The following is a 23,127-nucleotide window of genomic DNA, read 5'->3' as shown; positions in this document are numbered from 1 at the left end:
TTAAGGCTTCATAAACATTAAATTGAGTCAGGGCACATTTTAAATGACCCTGACTGACTTAACTGTAAATCAATCGAAAAGCTTAATTTTGGTCGAGGAAAAGTGACAAACTGAGATTATTACTAGTGTTTCAGTAATGAGAAATACAGACAAACTCTCATATTTTCATTCAAATATGAATATTGTTCAAATGTTTTGAACAATATTGCATTAGATACTATCATGCACTGATTCTTACGCATAACATTTCAACAGCATCGTAAATTTTGAATAAAATTTTAAAGATGGTAAGCAAATATGGTGTAATATTAGTCAAATTTCTAAAATTCTTGAGAAATGTTGCCAATCCAATTATCCAAATTTAGTTCCAATCGTGTTAGTTGTTGACATAGAGTTGAAAACCTTACAGCATACTCACGACTTTGAGCATCAACTGGATCAATAGACGTATTGCAACCTTCCTAAAAGTCTAGCATGCAATGCTAATTAGAATTTAATCATTGTTCATTGGTGCCTCATGAGGTCAAAGCAAACAATAGGTATTTATGAACCACAGTCTGACTTTGCGGGATGATTCAAAATGTGATATTTATTCAACTGTTCCATGTATCGAATTCAATTTAATTTTGAGGTATTTATTGTTTACCTTACTCATTTTCTAGTTTCAACCCATGAAGCTGAATAAAATACTTCACATCTTTATTAGCGCAACCATACAGTTGTATTTATCACAATGCAATCAGGGGCATCTACAACTCTCTTTCTTTCTCTGCACTAAAAATAATTTTTTGCATAGAAAACCCCATCACATCGATATATTCTGGATGCATGGATTCTTTTCTAACGGCCGTATCTCGAATCTCAAGTTGAATTGATAAGTTCTTTGGTAACTATATTTGAGGAAAAAGACTTTGAGGTTCCCTTTGAACAAGTGCAGTTGTGAGAGAGACTTTTCTACAGTAATTTTTGAAACTATTCGCTCTGAATTTGTCGAAAATTACGCGCCAATTGTTACTTTAAGATCTGGTTCAGACTGAGGTAAAATCCCTGACTGGAAAACTTTCATATGAATGTAATCACAGAAAAATACATATTTCATTCTACAGTTATGAAAGTCAACATCTGTCAGCACATACATAAATAGAAAAAAAATCAATCCAATATAAAAGGACAACTGTCTAAGCACATACATAAGTAGAAATCAATCCACTACAAAATGACAACAGTCTGAGAAAAGGGATAGTCCGCCTTCTTCATAGAAATCAAAGCATATTAAACTTACAACCAGGCCTGACATGTTGCACATATGAAACCGTTATAGAAGCTTGAACAAACACATGAATACTCAAAGCAAGTTGCACCGGACTGGCAAAATCATTAATGGCTTATTCTTATGATTGCATGTCAGCCCTGTCCAGCCAATTATAACGTCGAAAAATATTTACTTTTCTTGAGCATAGAATTTGCGAATTATTAAGCGTTCATATTTAGGTGCATGTTTAGGGACAAGTATAGTGCTCCTCATTGTAAATTATCGATGGTATTATATTGAGTGGTACGTGGGCAATGGCATGACAGCTGTACAACTTCGAAGGTATGACATTTTATGTAACGATGATAAAATGCACCTGGACGATGGAAAAGGCTTGGCTAGCACTTACATTCGAGGCAGTTTTCTCCACGGTAACATAGAGGACATGTACATATGTAGGTAGTGCAACTTGTCGCTATGCAAGTGGCACCATTGAAACACTGGTTAGGGTCACATGGGTCCAGCACTACGGATGCAGGAAACAAATATGAAGATATTTTAGTGATAATGACTATAGGGTATAATTGGTAGAGTACCCTGTGTTTGTGTTTACACCGTTGTTTTGTATGAATGCCTGCTTTCTGTGAAAAGTAAAAGGTTCACTTTAAGAATTAAAGAAAAGTGTTTTTCGCCGAGTCTGAAACTTTGTTACAAACATTTTCTTCCTTCCTGTGTGAAAACTGTCCTTGTTGCTTCAAGAATCAACTATCCCATTAACTTATGTTTGATCAACAAAATGTGGCTACCATCCTGTTGATGTCTACCACGAACGTCAATGGATCTCTAGGGTTCGTTCAGAAACAATATGCTAACAGAGAAAAGCTATGGCGAGCCATTAGGGTTCAGTCAAGTACATACAATTTAAAGCTACATCACTCAGTTTTTGTACTCTAAGTGCAAAAGTTTTGATCGGGAAAACTACTTACACTCAAAATTATATGTTTCATTTGTACTTAATTATTAATGCAGGTACGGCGTAAATTGAGTGAAACCAGACTTGCGCCAGTCTAACATAACAGCAAGAACATAGGACATTGAAGAATAGTTCATTGTATTGTACATTAAAGTTTTATGGGTACACCATTTGCACGCAGGCCGTTTATTGGGTATAGCATGGGTATAGCATGAATGTCATGTACACAGTGATTAGAGTGCTTTATCCCGGTACTGGTGAGCACTGGCCTCCTTTTTCAAATGGATTATTCTGACATAGATCTTGAGCTGCAACAATTGATGAATATGATACATTTCTCACTGGTAATTTCATTACTAGCTGTTGGCAAACCAGTGAAGGTGATATTTTAGTGGACGGTAATAGATTTCATACTCTCTAGGAAAACATCCTAACTCTACAATTAATTACTTAGAGTAAGGAAGCTCATATTATATACACTTGGATCCGATAGTGATATTGTTTGATCATAAGTCCTTGAATTTTATCTTTCTCTTTTTGTTTTCCCGGGTTCAAGAGAATTGCAATAGTTCACAGTTCTTCCAATTTAAACAAGTTTAGAGGTCACGCTGCATTTTCCCTGGGGATTAAGAAAAAATGAATTAATACTGAGAAAAAAAAACAGATACAGAACTTACGTATATTACATCTTGGTCCACTGAAGCATTGCAGACAAGTACAGGTGAAATCTGTACACGAGCCAGATAATTGAAAACAAGTGCCACCGTTCTGACAGCTGTCAAATGTACACGGGTTGGTGACTGCAAAGATAAAATACACCAAATACAAACAACATTTTTGTTGAACAGCGTTCACTACTATATTATTATGAAATTATAAAACAAGGCAAATGATACTTGTTGATGACAACATGGTTGTCCAACAATGTGTACAGAAAGGTTCTTTGGCCAAAATGCTTCATGATATTCTTGGGGGGGGGGGGGTTAATATATCAAGAGAATCTGAAAATGGGACATTAATACGAATGCCGATTGCTTTTGAAATCTACAGTACACATGAAAAGTACAGAAGGACTGTATGGACTGTTGGACTGGCACCTGTATCCTAGAAGGTCACTCTCGCATGTACCCTACTGTTCTGCATAACACTAGAGGCACTCACGGATGAAAGAGTTACAGAAGTTTCTACAAGTACACCCATTCTGACATTGATTACTTCAGCAAACATCTACAGCTATTGACAAGTAAGCAAGACAGGGAGAAAGCAATTGTTTATATGTCAAAGTCTGCCTTCATAATATACTGACTTACATAAGTTACAAAAATTGCCGTAATAGCATGTCGGACACTGGCAAACAGTAGTAGAACATGTGACGTCCATGGAACAAGTTCCACCGTTCTGACAGAAGTTCTGAGTTTGGCATAGATCAACTCCTAAATATATCACAGAAAATAGTAATTCAATAAAATTGAGGTATAGTTTTAGAGACAACCTATTCGGCAAACATTTGTGAAAATCTGGTGGACTTCCGTTCTCGCGTTCTCGAGTTAAACACTTTTGAGCTTGCTGCAAAGTGACAAAACGCCGAACCGAGAAAAGGGCGAAATTGGTTCGGATTCTCCTTATGAATTGCCATAAACAATTTACTCGATAGATAAAACACCAAAACAAGATGTTGCTATCAACTTTTCAGCCCAAACGGCATTTTCACTTATTGAAATCAGTGTCCACGGTTGAAATAAGGCCAAAACGGCGATTTTTAGTAGTATAGCGATGTTTCCTCTCGAAGCACAATCACACAGTCGCCGATGACTAAATAAACTTGAGGAGTACCTAGGAAGGGATAATGCATAATTACGACGGATAAGCTATAAGATTTAGACACAGTATTAACTGTTCGACCTAACTGTCGGGACTTCTACGGCATCTCGATGCCGTCTACACAAGCGTAAATATAATGAAATTTCATGTAAGCATTCGATTTCGGAAAGGGTCCATAGCCGCGGAAGGTTCTGATTGAGCGATCCCGATAATTAGTGACATAGCGAATGGAATATTGGTTAACAACACAACAAAAATACCTGATTTTGTATGTAGATATATAGAAGTTATTCCTGGTAAAATGAGGGTGATATCAGTGTAAATGAGGGATCTTTGTTTCGAAACTTAGGAATTGTTTAGGGAAGCACTGATCAATTTCGTTATGGTTCCACATCGGCGATTGACCTTACATCGTGCATATACACTCTGACACAGGGAAGCTCGTGATAATGGCCTAATAGAAAGTTACTTTCTGTACATCAGGTATAGGATATAACATATGGTATAAGCAAAATGATTCACTGAACTTACTGATTTCACATATGTGTCCCGTAAAACATGACGGGCAAGTACAAAGGTAATCTTCACAACCCAGGGAAATACATGTCCCACCGTTGAGGCATGGGCTTGGTCTGCAAGGATCCATCACTGTGAAGTTCAAAATTCAAAGTGAATAAACTTTGGTGAATAGCCAGTCTCTCAGTACACCGAACATGACTACAAATTTTTAATACAGTTACTTCGTATAAGCCTACGCAAAATTTGGAATATTAAAAATTCACGACTGTGTATAATTTTTTCACTAAATGTTTCTTCCTTTGTCACACTTCGATCCCTCATTAATCATCTCAGATATCTGTTGTGATAGACAACCGTAAGAAAATCTCACTTTAAAATGAACACTGTGTATTACAACTGAAAATAGCTAATAAAAGAAATGAAGGGGAATATATGACGATTCACAAAAAATTACCCGTGTATCATCCCTGACAGACACAACTGAAAGATGTACACGATCCGATCTGTGGCTGACATAGTCCATTGTTGTAAACTTGTAAGATGTAAACTTTTAGCAAACTAGATTATGCAATTTCTAATATGACTAATCAAATGCTACTTTCACCTCTTTTCCAGTTGAGATGAAGCATGGGGCAGAAAGTAGGGGAATCGTAAAAAATGTTCAATACATAATATCTTTTTACTTGACGGTAAGTGGTCAGTGCAGAATAATATTAATATCAAAATGTCAAGCCTATAATATCCTTGCTTTAGAGTACCTAATAAGATGAGAGACATTGCATTCACAATCTTTGCCCGAGTTACAGTTTAATTGTCTTATTAGACACATTGCATTCACAATCTTTGCCCGAGTTACAGTTTAATTGTCTTTTTTCATTTACATACGTTGGGCTTTACATAAACGAACTATAAAACAGCTTTCAAGCATTTAATGGCTGAATCCATATTTAGATAAGACATACAACTACTCTACGAACATGTTTTGTTATGTTCTGCAAACGGTTGCTCCTAAATAACTTACGTGTTTCACAATTTATTCCACTGTAGCAACCTGGTGGACAGACACAGTTATACAGGGTGCAGGAACCTGGTCTCTGCTGACAAGTTGCTCCATTCTGACATGGAAAGCTGGTACAGGGGTTTTGGACTATAAAAGGACATAGACATATTGTTGGTAGCTATTAAAAAGTAGTTTGAAGGAAGACTAAATTTGATGAAAATGTCAGAAAAATGCTCTCTGAATTTGAATATATAAATTCAAGGCTACTTAAAAGCAAGGACTGGATGAGTACGCATTAAATGTAAGACTCTGTAAAGTTGCATGCTTATTATTTCCTTTGGTGGGGATCTGGGAGGGATACATTACTTGCCAAGAGCATAAAGAGAAAAATGAATGAGAATGTAGTTTTGCATTTTAATCAATATACTACATTTTTATTGAAGGTGTACTTAACTTGCAGTAGATTCTAAATTAATACACCTCAACAGAAATAGCTTACAGAATTACATGTAATACGCATACTAGAGAATGTTAGGAAGTGCACTGAGAAATTACCATCCTCTCCTTGAAATTATAATCTGTGAATTGTGTTTCTTTACATCGAGAACCAGGAACAGAACACATATTTAACAGTCACCACTTATATAGGAAATCTTTGAAATTGTCAGCAAATCATTACAACTTCATCGCATAGCCAGCACCTTGCACAAACAACAAACAGTTTTCTTTACAGATGTGATAGGTCAACTTTCCAATCCCAAAACATAAATATGGGAGTGTCTATCATGCCAATAAAGAGTTGCTTCTCTCCAGCCTGTGCATCACTTGAAGGTCTTTGAGTAAACTTTGTATCATGTTTCCCTCAAGCAGAATCGACGGTCGATAAAAAGAAGCATTAAAGTTACAAGATGGTGTGCTTGAGCAAACCATTTCTTCTCATAGCATTCAACTACAATAATTAAATACAACACAGGAAGATTCAATGTTAAGTATATGTTCGAGAGCAAATTTACTGGCTAAAACAAATGTGCATTATCGCCGCACTCTGTTCAATACGTAGTATACTCGCTAGAGAGTTATTCCTGGTAAAATGAGGGTGATATCGGTGTAAATTTGGGACCTTTGTTTCGAAACTTAGGAATTGTTTAGGGAGGCGCTGATCAATTTCGTTTTGGTTCCAGTTCGGCGATTGACTTTACATTGTGCATATACACTTCAACCACGGAAGTTCTCTATAATGGCTTGATAGAAAGTTATTTTGTATATGTCAGATATAGGATATAGTATATGGTAAATAGGAAATAATTCATTGAACTTACTGTTTTCACATATATTTCCGGTAAAACATGACGGGCAAGTACAAAAGTAATTTTCACAACCCAGGGAAATGCAAGTCCCGCCGTTGAGGCATGGACTCGGCCTGCAAGGATCCATCACTGAAATTTAAAGTGAATAAAATTTGGTGAATGGCCAGTCTCTCAGTACACAGAACATGACAAAAAAGCTTTAATACAGTCACTTCGTATTAGTCTACGCAAAAATTGAAAGTTATAAGGTCACGACTGTATGTAACTTTTTCACTAAATGTGTCTTCCTTTTTTAACACTTCGATATTTCATTTATCATCTCAGATTTCTGGTCTGACAAACACCCGTGAGAAAATCTCACTTTAAAATGAGCACTATGTATTACTACCAAAAATAACGAATAAAAGAAATGAAGAAGCATATATGACGAGTCAAAAAAAGATACCCTCGTAACATCCCTGACAGACACAACTGAGCAATGTACACAATCCGATCTGAGGCTGACAGAGTCCGTTGTTCTGGCACGGATTAGGCTGACACTGATTGAGGACTATTTAAAAGTGTGAAGTGAGAAGAGAATGTTTTACTCCTACCTTGCTTGATTCAGTGCACAAAAGATGTCAACCGTTAGCAAACTAGATGAAGCAATTTCTAATATGACTAATAAAATGCAACTTTCACCTCTTTTCCAGTCGAGATGAATCATGGTAAAGAAAGTATGGGAATCGTAAATATTTTTTTCAATCCATAATATTGTTTTGCTGGACGGTAAAGTGGTCTGTGCAGAGTAATGTTAATATCATAATGACAGGCCTAGAATATCCTTGCTTTAGAGTACGTAATGAGATTAGAGAAATTCCATTCACAATCTTTGCCCGAGTTTCAGTTAAATTGTCTTTTTTCATTTCCATATATTAGGCTTTACATAAATACGAATTATAAAACAGCTTTCAAGCTTTTAATGGGCTTAATCCATATTTAGATGCGACATATATCTACTCTGTGTACATATTTTGGCACGTTCTGCAAACCGTTGCTCCTGAATAACTTACGTGTTTCACAATATGTTCCAGTGTAGCAACTTGATGGACAGAAACAGTCATACAGGGTGCAAGAACCTTGTCTCCGCTGGCAGGTTGCTCCATTCTGACATGGAAAGCTGATACAGGGGTTTTGCACTGTATGGTTAAAAGGACAAACTCATATTATTGAAAGCTATCAGACAAGTAGTCTAAAGTAAGACCACTTTTGAAGGGAAATGTCAAAAAATGCTCTCTGAATTGGAATATACTAATTCTAGGCTACTTTGAAGCAATTACTGGATGTGTAAGACTCTGTGTAGTTGCATGCTTATTATTTCATCTTGTGGGGATCTGACAGGGATACATCACTTGTCAAGAGCACAAAGAGGAAAATTAATGACAATGTAATTTTGCATTTTAAACAATATATTTCATTTCATCGAAGGTATATGTAACCTGCAGTTGATTCTAAATTTTACACTCAAACAGAAATACCTTACAGGTTACATGTAATACGCATAGTAGAGAATGTTAGGAATTGCATTGAAAAATTACCATCCTCTCGTTGACATTATAAACTGTGAATTATTTTGCTCTACATAGAGAACCAGAAACAGAACACATGTTTACAGTCACCACTAATATAGGAAATCTTTGAAATTGTCAGCAGTATATTACAACTTCATTGCATAACAAGCACCTTGCACAAAGAACAAACAGCTTTCTGTATAGATGTGATAATTGAACTTTCAAATTCTAAGACATAAATATTGGAGTTTCTATAATGCCAATAAAGATTTGCTTCACGCCAGCCTGTGCATCACTTAAAGGTCTTCAAGTCAACTTTATTTCATGTTTCCCTCAAGCGGAGATCGACGATCGATAAAAAGGAGAATTAAAGTTACAAGGAGGTGTGCTTGAGCAAACCATTTGTCCTCAAAGCGTTCACCTTCAATATTTTAATACAACACGGGAAGATTTAATGTTAAGTATATGTTTGGAAGCAAATTTACTGGCTAAAAGAAATGTGCATTATCGCTCCACTCTGTACAATACGTAGTATACTCGCTAGAGAGTTATTCCTGGTAAAATGAGGGTGCATAGGTGTAAATGAGGGATCTTTGTTTCAAAACTCAGGAATTGTTTAGGGAAGCGCTAACAATTTCGTTTTTGTTCAACTTCTGCGATTAACTTTATATTGTGCATATACACTCCAACATAGGGAAGCTCGTGATAATGGCTTGGTAGAAAGTTATTTTGTGTATGAGATATCGGATATAGTATATGGTAAATAGGGAAAAAATCGTTGAACTTACCATTTTCACATATGTTTCCGGTAAAACATGACGGGCAAGTACAAAAGTAATTTTCACAACCCAAGGGAATGCAAGTCCCGCCGTTGAGGCATGGACTTTGTCTGCAAGGATCCATCACTGAAATTTAAAGTGAATAAAATTTGGTGAATGGCCAGTCTCTCAGTACACAGAACATGACAAAAAAGCTTTAATACAGTCACTTCGTATTGGCCTCCGCAAAAAATGGAAAGTTATAAGATCACGACTGTATATAACCTTTTCATTAAATATGTCATCCTTTGTAACACTTCGACCTCTCATCTAGATCAGTGACGCGCGTGAGAAAATCTCACTTTAAAATTAACACTGTGTATTAGTACTGAACAATAACGAATAAAAGAAATGGAGGGGAATATATAACGATTTACAAAAAAAGTACCAGTGTAACATCCCTGACAGACACAACTGTAGGATGTACACGATCCGATCTGAGTCTGACATAGCCCACTGTTCTGGCATGGATGAGACTGACACTGATTTAGGAGTATTTCAAAGTGTGAAGTGAGGAGAGAACAATGTTTGACTCAGTGCAAAAATAAAAGACTTAACAAAGATGTCAACTGTTAACAATCTAGATTAAGCAATTTGTAATATGACTAATCAAATGAAACTTTCACCACTTCTCCAGTCGAGATGAAGCGTGGTGCAAAAAGTAAGGGAATCGTAAAAGTTTATTCCCATCCATAATGTTTTTTTGCTTGACGATAAAGTGGTCAGTGCAGAGTACTCTTAATATCATAATGGCAGGCCTAGAATATCCTTGCTTTGGAGTACGTAATGAGATTAGAGACATTTCATTCGAAATCTTTGCCCGAGTTTCAGTTAAATTGTCTTTTTCCATTTCCATATGCTGGACTTTACATGACAACGAACTATAAATCAGCTTTCAAGCTTTTAATGGGCTTAATCCATATTTAGATGCGACATATATCTACTCTGTGTACATATTTTGGCACGTTCTGCAAACCGTTGCTCCTGAATAACTTACGTGTTTCACAATTTGTACCAGTGTAGCAACCTGGTGGACAAAAACAGTTATACAGGGTGCAGGAACCTGGTCTCTGCTGACAAGTTGCTCCATTCCGACATGGAAAACTGGTACAGGGGTTTTGCACTATGTGGTTAAAAGGACAAATACATATCGTTGAATGCTATTAGACCAGTAGTCTGAAGGAAGACAACTTTTGAAGGAAAATGTCAGAAAAATGCTCTCTGAATATACAAATTCTAGGCTACTTTGAAGCAATAACTAGATGAGTACGAATTAATTGTAACACTCCGTGTAGTTGCATGCTTACTATTTCCTCTTGTGCGGATCTGACAGGGATACCTCACTTACCAAGAGCACAAAGAGGACAATGAATGAGAATGTATTTTTGCATTTTAAACAATATACTTCATTTTTATTGAAGTTGTACGTAACCTGCAGTGGATTCTAAATTTATACACTCAAACAGAAATACCTTACAGGTGACATGTAATACGCATAGTAGAGAATGTTAGGAATTGCATTGAAAAATTACCATCCTCTCGTTGAAATTATAACTTTGAATTGTTTTGCTTTACATAAAGAACCAGAAACAGAACACATGTTTACAGTCACCACTTATATAGGAAATCTTTGAAATTTTCATCAGATCGTTACAACTTCAGTGCATAACCAGCACCTTGCACAAAAAACAAACAGCTTTCTCTATAGATTTGATGGCTGAACTTTTAAATGTTAAGACATAAATAATCCGTGACAAAACGCGGCCAATCTGTTTACCGCAACGAAATTTTAATAAAGAAATTTGAAAATAGATTTTTTGTTGATTTTTCTTGTACGCTAAAATCTATTGAATATTGAAATATACTCATATTTCTATTTCCTATTTCTAATATAAGCGTATGATTTCGAAATAAGCATAATGGTAATTCCGGCTAGCAGATTGCGGCCAACGCGAAGCCTTGTTCACTCACCAGCCTGACGTAAATTGAAAATAGGAAATGCAGGCTATTTCCTATTTCCAATTTGGTGCAGACATGCGCAGTGGCATGCTGCATCGCTCACGCAGACGTCAGAGACGGTGCGGCGTCGCACGGTAATTGTTACACTGTAACACAGCCCCTCGGAGGGACTGTGACTGTAAATTACATTCATCGAATCATCAGCCCGAAGTGGATTCGTGTTTGGTGCCAGATTTGCTCTTCACCTGATTGTGGTTCTCTAGCGGACATTTGGATACCCACGCGTATTCTCAAAATCATCAGTGGAAAAGCGGGAGTTTTTTGTTCATCATCTAGGCCCGTGAAAACACGTACTTTTTGCAAAGGTTTATCGATGAAAGGATTAGAATAACACTTTGAAATCTGGTAAACAAATTAGAATGTTCTTACACGTACAACCATTTCAGCGCTAAGGTGAAAATGTTACTATTTAATAAGGGCATCATCATGAACACTTTTTTCCGTAAGGTGTCTTGTTGCCCCAGACTGTAATAGTGGTGGTCAGCTGTCAGACAACAACAAAGATTACACTGATGTGTCAAGACAATGTTATTGGTCATTGACATGGTTGTAACTGTATCTGCAATTATTTCACTGACTCTTAATTAATGAGGTACTTTTTCTGGTTCATATTTCTCCTATATTTCGCACTATTATAAGGGCATCTTTTTTCTTCACAACCCCAGATCCAAGTAAGGAGTGTTTTGAAATTTGCGTAACAAGCATAGCTACCCAGCTTTTTCCTGTGAGCGCCAAGACATCCAACGCGTATGCCAAAATGGTCTGCTATGCACGAGTCAATAAATCTTTCAAACCAAACAAATGCCTGGGAGAGATGTTTTCTTCTTGGTCGGGTTCTTGATACAGTTTGTCAAAGCGCCCACCTGTTGTCAGGGCCTGGTTGGGACGGGGCAAACAAAACTTATACTATCGACAGCCCATTATGCCTTTCCTTTTCTATTATTGTTGTCTCTCGCACATACGGGGTCTGGGTGGGGCCCGGGACTGGGGCCGCAAGCGTAGCGCCGAAGGCGCGAGTCAGGAATGCCCCCGGTGGTGTCACTGTCGGGAGAATGGGTAAGCTTATCCATGCGTGGTCTAAAATCACGGGGAGGGGAGTCACTGTTTTTTATTCCCTATCACTTGTCCGTGAAATAGAGAAAAAAGGGGTACGAAATGGCGCAAACGACTATCGACGGCCTCAGACTTAAGGAAACGTTGTTTCGCTTCAGAATGTCCGATTTTGGGGTCCATTTATTATTGTGTAGCGTAATTATTACTTTTCGTGCATGCAATGCCTGTACGAAATTTAGTTTGGCGGTCCATTGAGGGAAAAAGATCACATGCCCTAGACGGTCATTCAAGTTAGAATAGGGGATCTGCCTTCTCTCGTTTCGATCTAATTACGCCATCACATACCACAAGGGTCAGTGTATCTTGGAGTCAAAATCTGTTCAGTTCGCGGGATACATTTTTGTTACAATGTACTCATTATTTAATTACGTCGGACTCCCTCTGCTGTCTGGGTTGGCGCCACTAAATGTCATTGCGCATGTCTGCACCAAATTGAAAATAGGAAATAGCCTGCATTTCCTATTTTCAATTTACGCCAGCCTGATAATAAACTGGACAGGGCGATTGGCCGCTTTCTGCCACGCAGTAGCACCATAATGCTTATTTCGAAATGGTAAATTGATATTGAAAATAGAAAAAAGAAATAGGGTATGTTTCAATATACGACAGATTTTAGCCTAGCATGAAAATCAACAAAAAATCTATTTTCGAATTCCTTTATTGAAATTTCGTTCCGGTAAACAGATTGGCCGCGTTTTGTCACGGATTATAAATATGGGTGTGTTCTATCATGCAATAAAGATTTGCTTAGATTTGCTTCTCTCCAGCCTGTGTATCATTTGAAGGCCTTCAAATTAACTTTATTTCATGTTTCCCGCAAGCAGAGATCGACAATCAATAAAAAGAAGCATTAAAATTACAAGATGGTGTGTTTGAGCAAACGTCTTCTTCTCAAATAATTTAATACAACACAGGAAGATTCAATGTTAAGTATATGTTTGGAAGCAAATTTACTGGCTAAAATAAATGTGCATTATCGTCGCACTCTGTTCAGTACGTAGTATACTCGCTAGAGAGTTATTCCTGGTAAAATGAAGGTGATATCGGTGTAAATTTTGGACCTTTGTTTCGAAACTTAGGAATTGTATAGAGAGGCGCTGATCAATTTCGTTTTGGTTCAACTTTGGCGATTGACTTTACATTGTGCATATACACTCTGACACAGGGAAGCTCGTGGTAATGGCTTGATAGAAAGTTATTTTGTGTATCAGATATCGGATATAGTATATGGTAAATAGGAAAATAATTTATTGAACTTACCATTTTCACATATATTTCCGGTAAAACATGACGGGCAAGTACAAAGGTAATCTTCACAACCCAGGGGAATGCAAGTCCCACCATTGAAACATGGACTTGGTCTGCAAGGATCCATCACTGAAATTCAAAGTGAATAAACTTTGATGAATAGCCAGTCTCTCAGTACACCGAAGATGATCACGAAGCTTTACTTCAGTCACTCTGTATTAGCCTCGGCAAAATACGGAAAGTTATAAGGTAACGACTGTATATATATTTTTTCACTTAATATGTCTTCGTTTCTCACACTTCCACATCTAATTAATTATCTCAGATTTGTGGTCTGACACACACAAGCGAGACAAACTCACTTTAAAATGAACACTGTGTATTACTACTGAAAAATAACGAATAAAGGAAATGAAGGGAAATATATGACAATTCACAAAATAGAACCCGTCTAACATCCCTGACAGACACAACTGAACAATGTACACGATCCGATCTGAGGCTGACATAGTCCATTGTGCTTGCACGGTTTAGGCAAACACTGATTCAGGATTTTTTAAAAGTGTGAAGTGAGGTGAGAAATTATTTTTACTCCTACCATACTTGATTCAGTGCAAAAATAAACACTCAACAAAGAAGTCAACTTTTAGCAAACTAGATTAAGCAATTTCTAATATGACTAATCAAATATTACTTCCACCACTTTTTCGGTCGAGATGAAGCATGGTGCAGAGAGTTGGGGAATCGCAAAAAAAATTCAATCCATAATATTTTTGCTGGACGGTAAAATGGTCAGTCCAGAGGTTAATATCATAATGACAGGGCAAGAACATCCTTGCTGTAGAGAACGTAATGAGATTAGAGACATTTCATTCACAATCTTTGCCCGAGTTTCAGTTCAATTGTCTTTTTTCATTTCCATACGTTAGGATTTACATGAAAACAAAAATTAAAACAAAACAGCTTCCAAGATTTTTATGGGCTTTGATCAATATTTAGATTATACATACATCTACTGTATGTAATTATTTTGGGCACTTTATGCAAACGGTTGCTCTTAAATAACTTATGTGATTCACAATTTTTTGCAGTGTAGCAACCCGATGGACAGAATAGTTATACAGGGTGCAGGAGCCTTGTCTCTGCTCGCAGGTTGGTCCATTCTGACATGAAAAGCTGGTACAGGGGTTTTGCAGTATGTGGTGAAAAGGACATATACACGTTGTTGAAAGCTATTAGACATTTAGTCTGAAGGGAGACGACTTTTGAAAGAAAGCGTTGGAAAAATGCTCTCTGAATTTGAATTTGAAATTCTAAGCTCCTTTGAATCAATAACTGGATATGTACGCATAAAATGTAAGACTCTGTGTAGTTGCATGCTTATTATTTCGTCTTATAGGGCTCTTGCAGGGATAAATCACTTGCCAAGAACACAAAGGGAAAAATGAATGAGAATGTATTTTTGCATTTTGAACATTTGACTTAATTTTTCTTCGAAGGTGTACGTAAACAATGCGGTGGATCAAAACGCGGCCAATCTGTTTACCTGAACGAAATTTCAATAAAGGAATTCGAAAATAGATTTTTTGTTGATTTTCATGCTAGGCTAAATCTGTCGTATATTGAAACATACCCTATTTCTTTTTTCTTTTTTCAATATCAATTTACCATTTCGAAATAAGCATTATGGTGCTACTGCGTGGCAGAAAGCGGCCGATCGCCCTGTCCAGTTTATTATCAGGCTGGCGTAAATTGAAAATAGGAAATGCAGGCTATTTCCTATTTTCAATTTGGTGCAGACATGCGCAATGACATTTAGTGGCGCCAACCCAGACAGCAGAGGGAGTCCGACGTAATTAAATAATGATTACATTGTAACAAAAATGTATCCCGCGAATTGAACAGATTTTGACGTCAAGATACACTGACCTTGTGGTATGTGATGGCGTAATTAGATCGAAACGAGAGAAGGCAGATCCCCTATTCTAATTGAATGACCGTCTAGGGCACGTGATCTTTTCCCCTCAATGGACCGCCAAACTAAATTTCGTACAGGCATTGCATGCACGAAAAGTAATAATTACGCTACACAATAAAAAATGGACCCCAAAATCGGACATTCTTGAAACGAAACAACGTTTCCTTAAGTCTGAGACCGTCGATAGTCGTTTGCGCCATTTCGTACCCCTTTTTTCTCTATTTCACGCACAAGTGATAGGGAATAAAAAACAGTGACTCCCCTCTCCGTGATTTTAGACCACGCATGGATAAGCTTACCCATTTTCCCCTACAGTGACACCACCGGGTGCATTCCTGCCTCGCGCCTTCGGCGCTACGCTTGCGGCCCCAGTCCCGGGCCCCACCCAGACCCGTATGTGCGAGAGACAACAATAATAGAAAAGGAAAGGCATAATGGGCTGTCGATAGTATAAGTTTTGTTTGCCCCGTCCCAACCAGGCCCTGACAACAGGTGGGCGCTTTGACAAACTGTATCAAGAACCCGACCAAGAAGAAAACATCTCTCCCAGGCATTTGTTTGGTTTGAAAGATTTATTGACTCGTACATAGCAGACCATTTTGGCATACGCGTTGGATGTCTTGGCGCTCACAGGAAAAGCTGGGTAGCTATGCTTGTTACGCAAAATTTCAAAACACTCCTTACTTGGATCTAGGGTTGTGAAGAAAAAAGATGCCCTTATAATAGTGCGAAATATAGGAGAAATATGAACCAGGAAAAGTACCTCATTAATTAAGAGTCAGTGAAATAATTGCAGATACAGTTACAACCATGTCAATGACCAATAACATTGTCCTGACACATCAGTGTAATCTTTGTTGTTGTCTGACAGCTGACCACCACTATTACAGTCTAGGGCAACAAGACACCTTACGGAAAAAAAGTGTTCATGATGATGCCCTTATTAAAATAGTAACATTTTCACCTTAGCGCTGAAATGGTTGTACGTGTAAGAACATTCTAATTTGTTTACCAGATTTCAAAGTGTTATTCTAATCCTTTCATCGATAAACCTTTGCAAAAAGTACGTGTTTTCACGGTCCTACATGATGAACAAAAAACTCCCGCTTTTCCACTGATGATTTTGAGAATACGCGTAGGTATCCAAATGTCCGCTAGAGAACCACAATCAGGTGAAGAGCAAATCTGGCACCAAACACGAATCCACTTCCGGGCTGATGATTCGATGAATGTAATTTACAGTCACAGTCCCTCCGAGGGCCTGGGCTGTGTTACAGTGTAACAATTACCGTGCGACGCCGCACCGTCTCTGACGTCTGCGTGAGCGACGCAGCATGCCACTGCGCATGTCTGCACCAAATTGGAAATAGGAAATAGCCTGCATTTCCTATTTTCAATTTACGTCGGGCTGGTGAGTGAACAAGGCTTCGCGTTGGCCGCAATCTGCTAGCCGGAATACCATTATGCTTTTTTCGAAATCATACGCTTATATTAGAATTAGGAAATAGAAATATGAGTATATTTCAATATTCAATAGATTTTAGCGTACAAGAAAAATCAACAAAAAATCTATTTTCAAATTTCTTTATTAAAATTTCGTTGCGGTAAACAGATTGGCCGCGTTTGGTCACGGATTGTAAACTGCAGTGGATTCTAAATTGACACACATCAACAGAAATAGCTTACAGGTTACATGTAATACACACAGTAGAGAATGTTAGGAAATGCACTTAAAAATTACCATCCTCTCGCTGAAATTATAAACTGTGAATTTTTTCTTTATACAGAAAACGAGAACCAGAACGCATGTTTACAGTCGCCACTAATATAGGAAATCTTTGAAATTGTCATCAGATCATTACAACGTATTTCATAACCAGCACCTTGCACAAAGAACAAACAGCTTTCTCTAATAGATGTGAACTTTCAAATCCTAAGACATAAATACGGGAGTTTCTATCATGCTATTAAAGATTTGCTTCACTCCAGCCTGTGCATCACTTGAATGTCGTCAAATCAAACTTTGTTTCATGTTTCCGTCAAGCAGAGATCGACGATCGATTAAAGAAGCATTAAAATTACAAGATTATGTGCTTGAACAAACCACTTCTTCTCAAGGCATTCAACTACAATATTTTAATACAACACAGGAAGATTAAATGTTCAGTATATATCTTTTGAAGCAAATTAACTGGCCAGAACAAATGTGCATTATTGCCTCACTTGAGCTACAGACAAACATGTAAAACTCACGTATTTCGCATCTGACACCACTATAGCACTCTGAACAACTACATAAAGCTGCTCTACGGAAATCCCGTGACATGGAACAAGTTCCTCCAAACAGACACGGATTTGGTTGGCATGGACCTGAAAAGGATAAACCAACAATGTGAATAACTTTAATACTGGAGATCCATCTTCATTACAGTTCTTCTTGCCATGATGATCCCACTGGCCTCCGCACACTATTTTAGGAGTATGTATAAAATGCTATTTTAATGAATAAATGTCTACATTTGGTTCAGTATTAATAAATGACTGAATTATTATATATATATATATATATATATATATATATATATATTATATATATATATATATATAAAGATTACATCGAAATATATATATATATATATATTACATCGAGTATATTGAGATATTATTGCCTAATACTTTTAGTCCAGCGAAGGAAAATAGTGACGTAATGACCGTGTAACCACGAGTTGAAGACGAGTGGTGACAGGGAGATTACACCACGAGTATTTTCCGAGCTGAACGAAGAAAAATATTGGGGAATAATATAATTATCACATGCACAAGCGAATAATTCGGGTTTATTTTGCTAAGTACAAGAAGTTTTCCGTAACGATTCCGCGTTTAAACTTTTAAACTACTTTAGGAATCATATAAATACGCCGTGGGCAAGTTGTCAATCACTTATAGTCGTCCGTCGCGTTAGCGACGAACACGGCATTCACGTTCGTGTATGGAGCAAATACCAGACGACCTCTCGGTCTACACGTACCTTCCGCAAAGTCACACACTATGTCAAAGATAGCATAGGCTTAGAAATTTACCTCACACAGGGTTACGCTATTTCGCTATTTTTGAGATACAAACATCGACTGAATCTCAAACACTGTGTAACGTCGCGCCTGACCCTGGTTGCAATGCTTACGAAACCGCGGTATAACGCGACCATCTTCGATTGGCTAGTTCGTTGTTTCGCAAATTATTCACGTAATATCTTAGGAATATACAGGTAGTACACTCTTTTCTTTTCATTGTTTGGATTCTAATTGTCGTAGACTATGAAAATATTGATTTTATTACATGACCTTGGAGGCCTGGACACAGCACTTGACTCCCTTGTTGCACTGGAAACCGTATGACTACCGCATGAAAGTACAGTGTGTCGAAAGTTCAGGCGTCGGCGGGGTCTGTACGAATACGGACACCCCCCCCCCCCCATATTGCCGACAAAACTAAAACACATGGGTTCAACATTTGCCAAATGGATGTATTTTGTCAGACTCTAATAACCATGACTAATTTCTACGATATGTTCACGTCAGACACAATTTGATTGTGGGAGAAATACCGCCCGCCATGTTGTTTGTTTACATTGACGAGCACACCGAATATCGATGCAAAAAAAGGTCCGACGCACAAAAATTGATGACATAAACGCGGGTTGTCGTCAGAGTAAATCCCTTATTTTTTGTTCGCAGACGACAAATTTGGCTTTTTGCATGTGATAAAGAATGGTACATCCAAAATTATGAACGAGAGTTAGGGGCTAAGAATCCTTTCACTTCAATCTGTCCGATGATTGCAAGATGCATGAAACTTATAATAGATATGATGACTTTGTAATTTTGTAAACAAACTCAGAGCGCTTGTGTAACAGCGTAGATTTGTCTGGCAGCATTGATGTGTAGCGTTTCTGAAATACAAAGATTAAGTCGCTTGCTTATGTTAAAAGGCATGAAGACTTGTCCCGGCAATTACAAACAGCTGGACAAGCTATACGCGAGTCATATGGCTTCCGACTAGATATGCTTATAGCCATATTCTTAATGCAGTTGTTACTCATTTTAACCGTGTTTCTATCAAAATCTTCTGAAGTTTGAACCCCTTTGGAAAATGTTTATCAACAAGTTGAAGAAATCTCTTGCCGATATTAATTTTCACGTTTTTTAGTGAAAGGCTGGGGGGGGGGGGGGGTTTGAACCGAGTGATGTTACGTTTCCTGTTACTTCTTCTCCTCGTTGATTGGTTGGTCTTGACATATTGAATTTGGTCAAAAGTATTTACAGATCTCACAGGTTCTACCAGAATAGCTCGGTAAACATGTGTACAGTTCGCTCGAATTGTTGACACAAGTGCCATTATTCATACATCGCTCGCTTTTCAAGGGTCAAATGCGAAATGATACAACAAGATATATAAATACAGAAGTTGCACAATTTGATGCCATCGCGAGAAAGCCATTGATTGATCGATCAAGGGTTACAGATTAGCTTTCTTTTGCTTAATTCCATGTTCTTATTGAAATTTCAAAACTGTTAACCCTGTAAACCACTGAATGCTTTAAAGTTCAAAGTCATTTTCTATGTCCTTCGTTTGTGACAAACCATTTCGCTTCCAAAATGCTCTGTACGAAGTTCATAAACAAGGCGAGATAGAGTTAATTCAAAAGCGAACGAGAAGAAGTGCAAATTATTTGCAAGTCCATACAAAAACAAAAATATTCGCTTACCTTCAATAGACCAAGACAATTTCCAGCCGCGAGAAATTATTGTCTTATCTGTTAACCAAAAAAGGAACGCCGAATCGCCATTCAAAGTTATTACATTTGGAGCAGTGTACCCGTCAAGCAAGTAATAGTTCCCTCCGTCTACGGTTGTTCCATTCACACGGGTTCGAGGTGGCAAGGTAAGACCTGGTCCAATGTAAAGTTCATCTTTTTCCCTTTCAATATGGAATGTTTGGTCGAATTTGAACTTGATTTTGTCTGCTTCCGGGATGTATAACAAATACAACGCGGCCTCGTTGTGTGGGTGCTCATCCGGGAAATGTGGAGATTGAAAATAGCCACTTGCACAATCGTCACCATAGCATTGCTGGATTTGATTAGTACCTGCAAAGAAGTATTATATTTGTAAATACAATTTCCTTTTGAAAGAGACTTAGCAAATCTATAGAATGACGAGAATTATGCATTGGATGGATGTAGTTATAAATCTTAAATCATAAAATTAGTTTCTACTGCGGTTATCAAATGTTCCTTATTCTTTGTGCTCACTCCATGGTCTATATATAGTGTTGCTTTATCTTACTCATACACCATCGACTAATTGTTTTGGTAATACTTACTGTTAATATCGACCCTAGCGCAATGGGGTCCAGAGTAAGCAGTTTTCTTCCTAGTGCTGTACACATCGCTATCGTCATTGCATTTACATACATAACGATTGGGATCCAAGTTAGACGATCGATCATAACACTCTCGTGTATCACCTGCAAAGCTGCAGACATTGTCGGCGCACGTTCTATGGTAATGAAAATTGGTAGGAAAAAGGACAAAATCATCGACCAAATTAACCATATCATAAAATGTCTGAGTAGAGAGCTATTATTAATGTGTACAGTAGTAGGGACAATGTACCCTAAGGTGAAACACTACTGTTACAAGCAATAAATACGTAAAATTGTTTTAGTTAATTGGGTACATACATAAGGCTATCAAGTAACTGATTTGGACAGCTAAAACAAAGTGAATTACAACAGCATAAAATGGTGTAGCTCTAATGGGCTTTTGCAGCATTGTTCTTCCATGTCCTAGTGCAGGACAATGACATTTCAGACGTACCCGGCCCCAGTGAGTTTGGATTAATTTTGATACAGACCCTGTATGGCAGTGGCGAGAAGGATAATGTTTTATTTGTGTGTCTTGCAGAAGGGTTTATGCTTACAATCGTTAATTTCCGGAACGTGATAGTATCCAAGAAAAAATTCATTTCCGATACTCTTGTAATGAGTTGACGTTATTTGAATTTGCGTATATAGACTATTTGTATATTTAGTGATTCGTCGACATATTTGCGAGTTAAATTTTTAAACATAAAATTTGTGGGGATAGGGAGCTTTCAGATATTATAAGGGGATAGGACTGAGGAATCGGGGTGCATGAGTTCTTGCAACCTTCTATAGGTGAGGGTCATATTTTGCAAACATTAGCCTTGGGATGGTCACAGTTTACACTTGCTAATTTTATGATGAGTGTTTTCTTTTGTTTACGGTACTTAGAAGCCGGTTGCAATCCAAATAGCTGTCAAACAGTACATTAATCACATCCAATCAGTTTAACACATAAATGTGTTCACTGCAAACACATTTATGTACAAAAGGCACAACTACTATGTTCTTGAAACCATTTACAGTCACAGAATCAAACATGTCCCTTTTGTGAGCTCCAGCTTTACGTTTTACAAAGACAAAGTGATGTAAATTGCGTGATATCAACGTGATTAAAAGACAAGTGCATTTTTACTTTGATACGATAATGTGCATGGCATTCATGTTTAACATACACACAGTACAAAGCACACAGATCAGGTCATAGGTTGCAATTTGCTCCACACAAGGGGACCGTAAACGGAAATGGGGATGGATGCTGTTAGTGAGTTAAATATGCAGCTTACCGTTAACGCAAAATCCCCCTTGTTCGCACGTTTGCCAGCTATAACATGGTGTGCCACATGCTGCTGTGGAGGAAGTAAGATTAAAACGTCAATTAATTCAATTTTTTCGATCGACATTAAGCAGAAATGTCAGTCACATCGTGTCAAATAACGAAAAGAGTGATTATTACAAATTTTAGATATTAAAACATAGCATCCCTTCGCGAAATTTTAAATAAAATCGAGCATAGGCATATAACACGATGTGTTCCTCTGTCAACACTTCAGAGCGTTATTTGAACGCAAGACAATGTTGATATTATCAATGAACGCTGGTTAAAGAAACTACACCACCAATCATACTGTTCGGTAAAACTGGCCAATGACAGCAATGGAGAGAACATGAGCACATGCACTAGTGCAGCCAGCGGCAGTAATAGCGCTGGAAACATGACTACCACGGTACACTGCTGATGGCGCATTTCAAGCGCTACTGAAAATAAGCTTACAACGCAACAGCAGGTTCGAATTCTGGCAACGCCTCAACACTCGTTCTGTATCTTTGCACGCGGTCGCTAGAAAATAGATGGGCCGAGAAGCTTAACCATTGGATTCATAAGATTTTTTGAAAATTTATGAAATAAAGGTTATTTTTAAGCTGACATGCTTGTGTTTACAAAAACCACGACCTGCAGAGTTACACTGCGCACGTTATCGGCCAGCATGTAGCGTAAGTGCCACCATGGTGCGAAATTGCAGTAAAACACACAAGTCTCTTTCTTATGAGTCCCAGGATTCCGAAGTAACAGGAAAGAACACAACAGGGAGGAAAGGACTCAT

At 37.7% G+C, this 23,127-nt stretch overlaps 2 protein-coding genes across 2 annotated transcripts in view; both read right to left on the bottom strand.

Moving 5' to 3' along the window:
* Window positions 1–23,127, bottom strand: part of LOC139152237 (neurogenic locus notch homolog protein 1-like) — a 191,826-nt gene that overhangs the window by 55,900 nt on the left and 112,799 nt on the right. The gene's annotated exons all lie outside the window — the stretch shown is intronic.
* LOC139152204 (fibropellin-1-like) lies at window positions 1,651–21,157 on the bottom strand. Its single transcript, XM_070725346.1, has 13 exons — window positions 20,981–21,157; window positions 20,364–20,744; window positions 17,852–17,968; window positions 13,633–13,749; window positions 10,238–10,363; window positions 9,211–9,327; window positions 7,925–8,050; window positions 6,885–7,001; window positions 5,587–5,712; window positions 4,578–4,694; window positions 3,536–3,658; window positions 2,903–3,025; window positions 1,651–1,778 (listed from the first exon to the last, which is right to left on the bottom strand). The coding sequence occupies exons 3-13, from the start codon at window positions 17,922–17,924 to the stop codon at window positions 1,651–1,653; spliced, it is 1,293 nt and encodes a 430-aa protein (XP_070581447.1). The 5' UTR covers window positions 17,925–17,968; window positions 20,364–20,744; window positions 20,981–21,157.

The sequence above is a fragment of the Ptychodera flava genome, chromosome 15, assembly GCF_041260155.1.
Source record: "Ptychodera flava strain L36383 chromosome 15, AS_Pfla_20210202, whole genome shotgun sequence".
NCBI classification, from domain to species: domain Eukaryota; kingdom Metazoa; phylum Hemichordata; class Enteropneusta; family Ptychoderidae; genus Ptychodera; species Ptychodera flava.
This window is presented reverse-complemented; position numbering and strand designations above follow the sequence as displayed.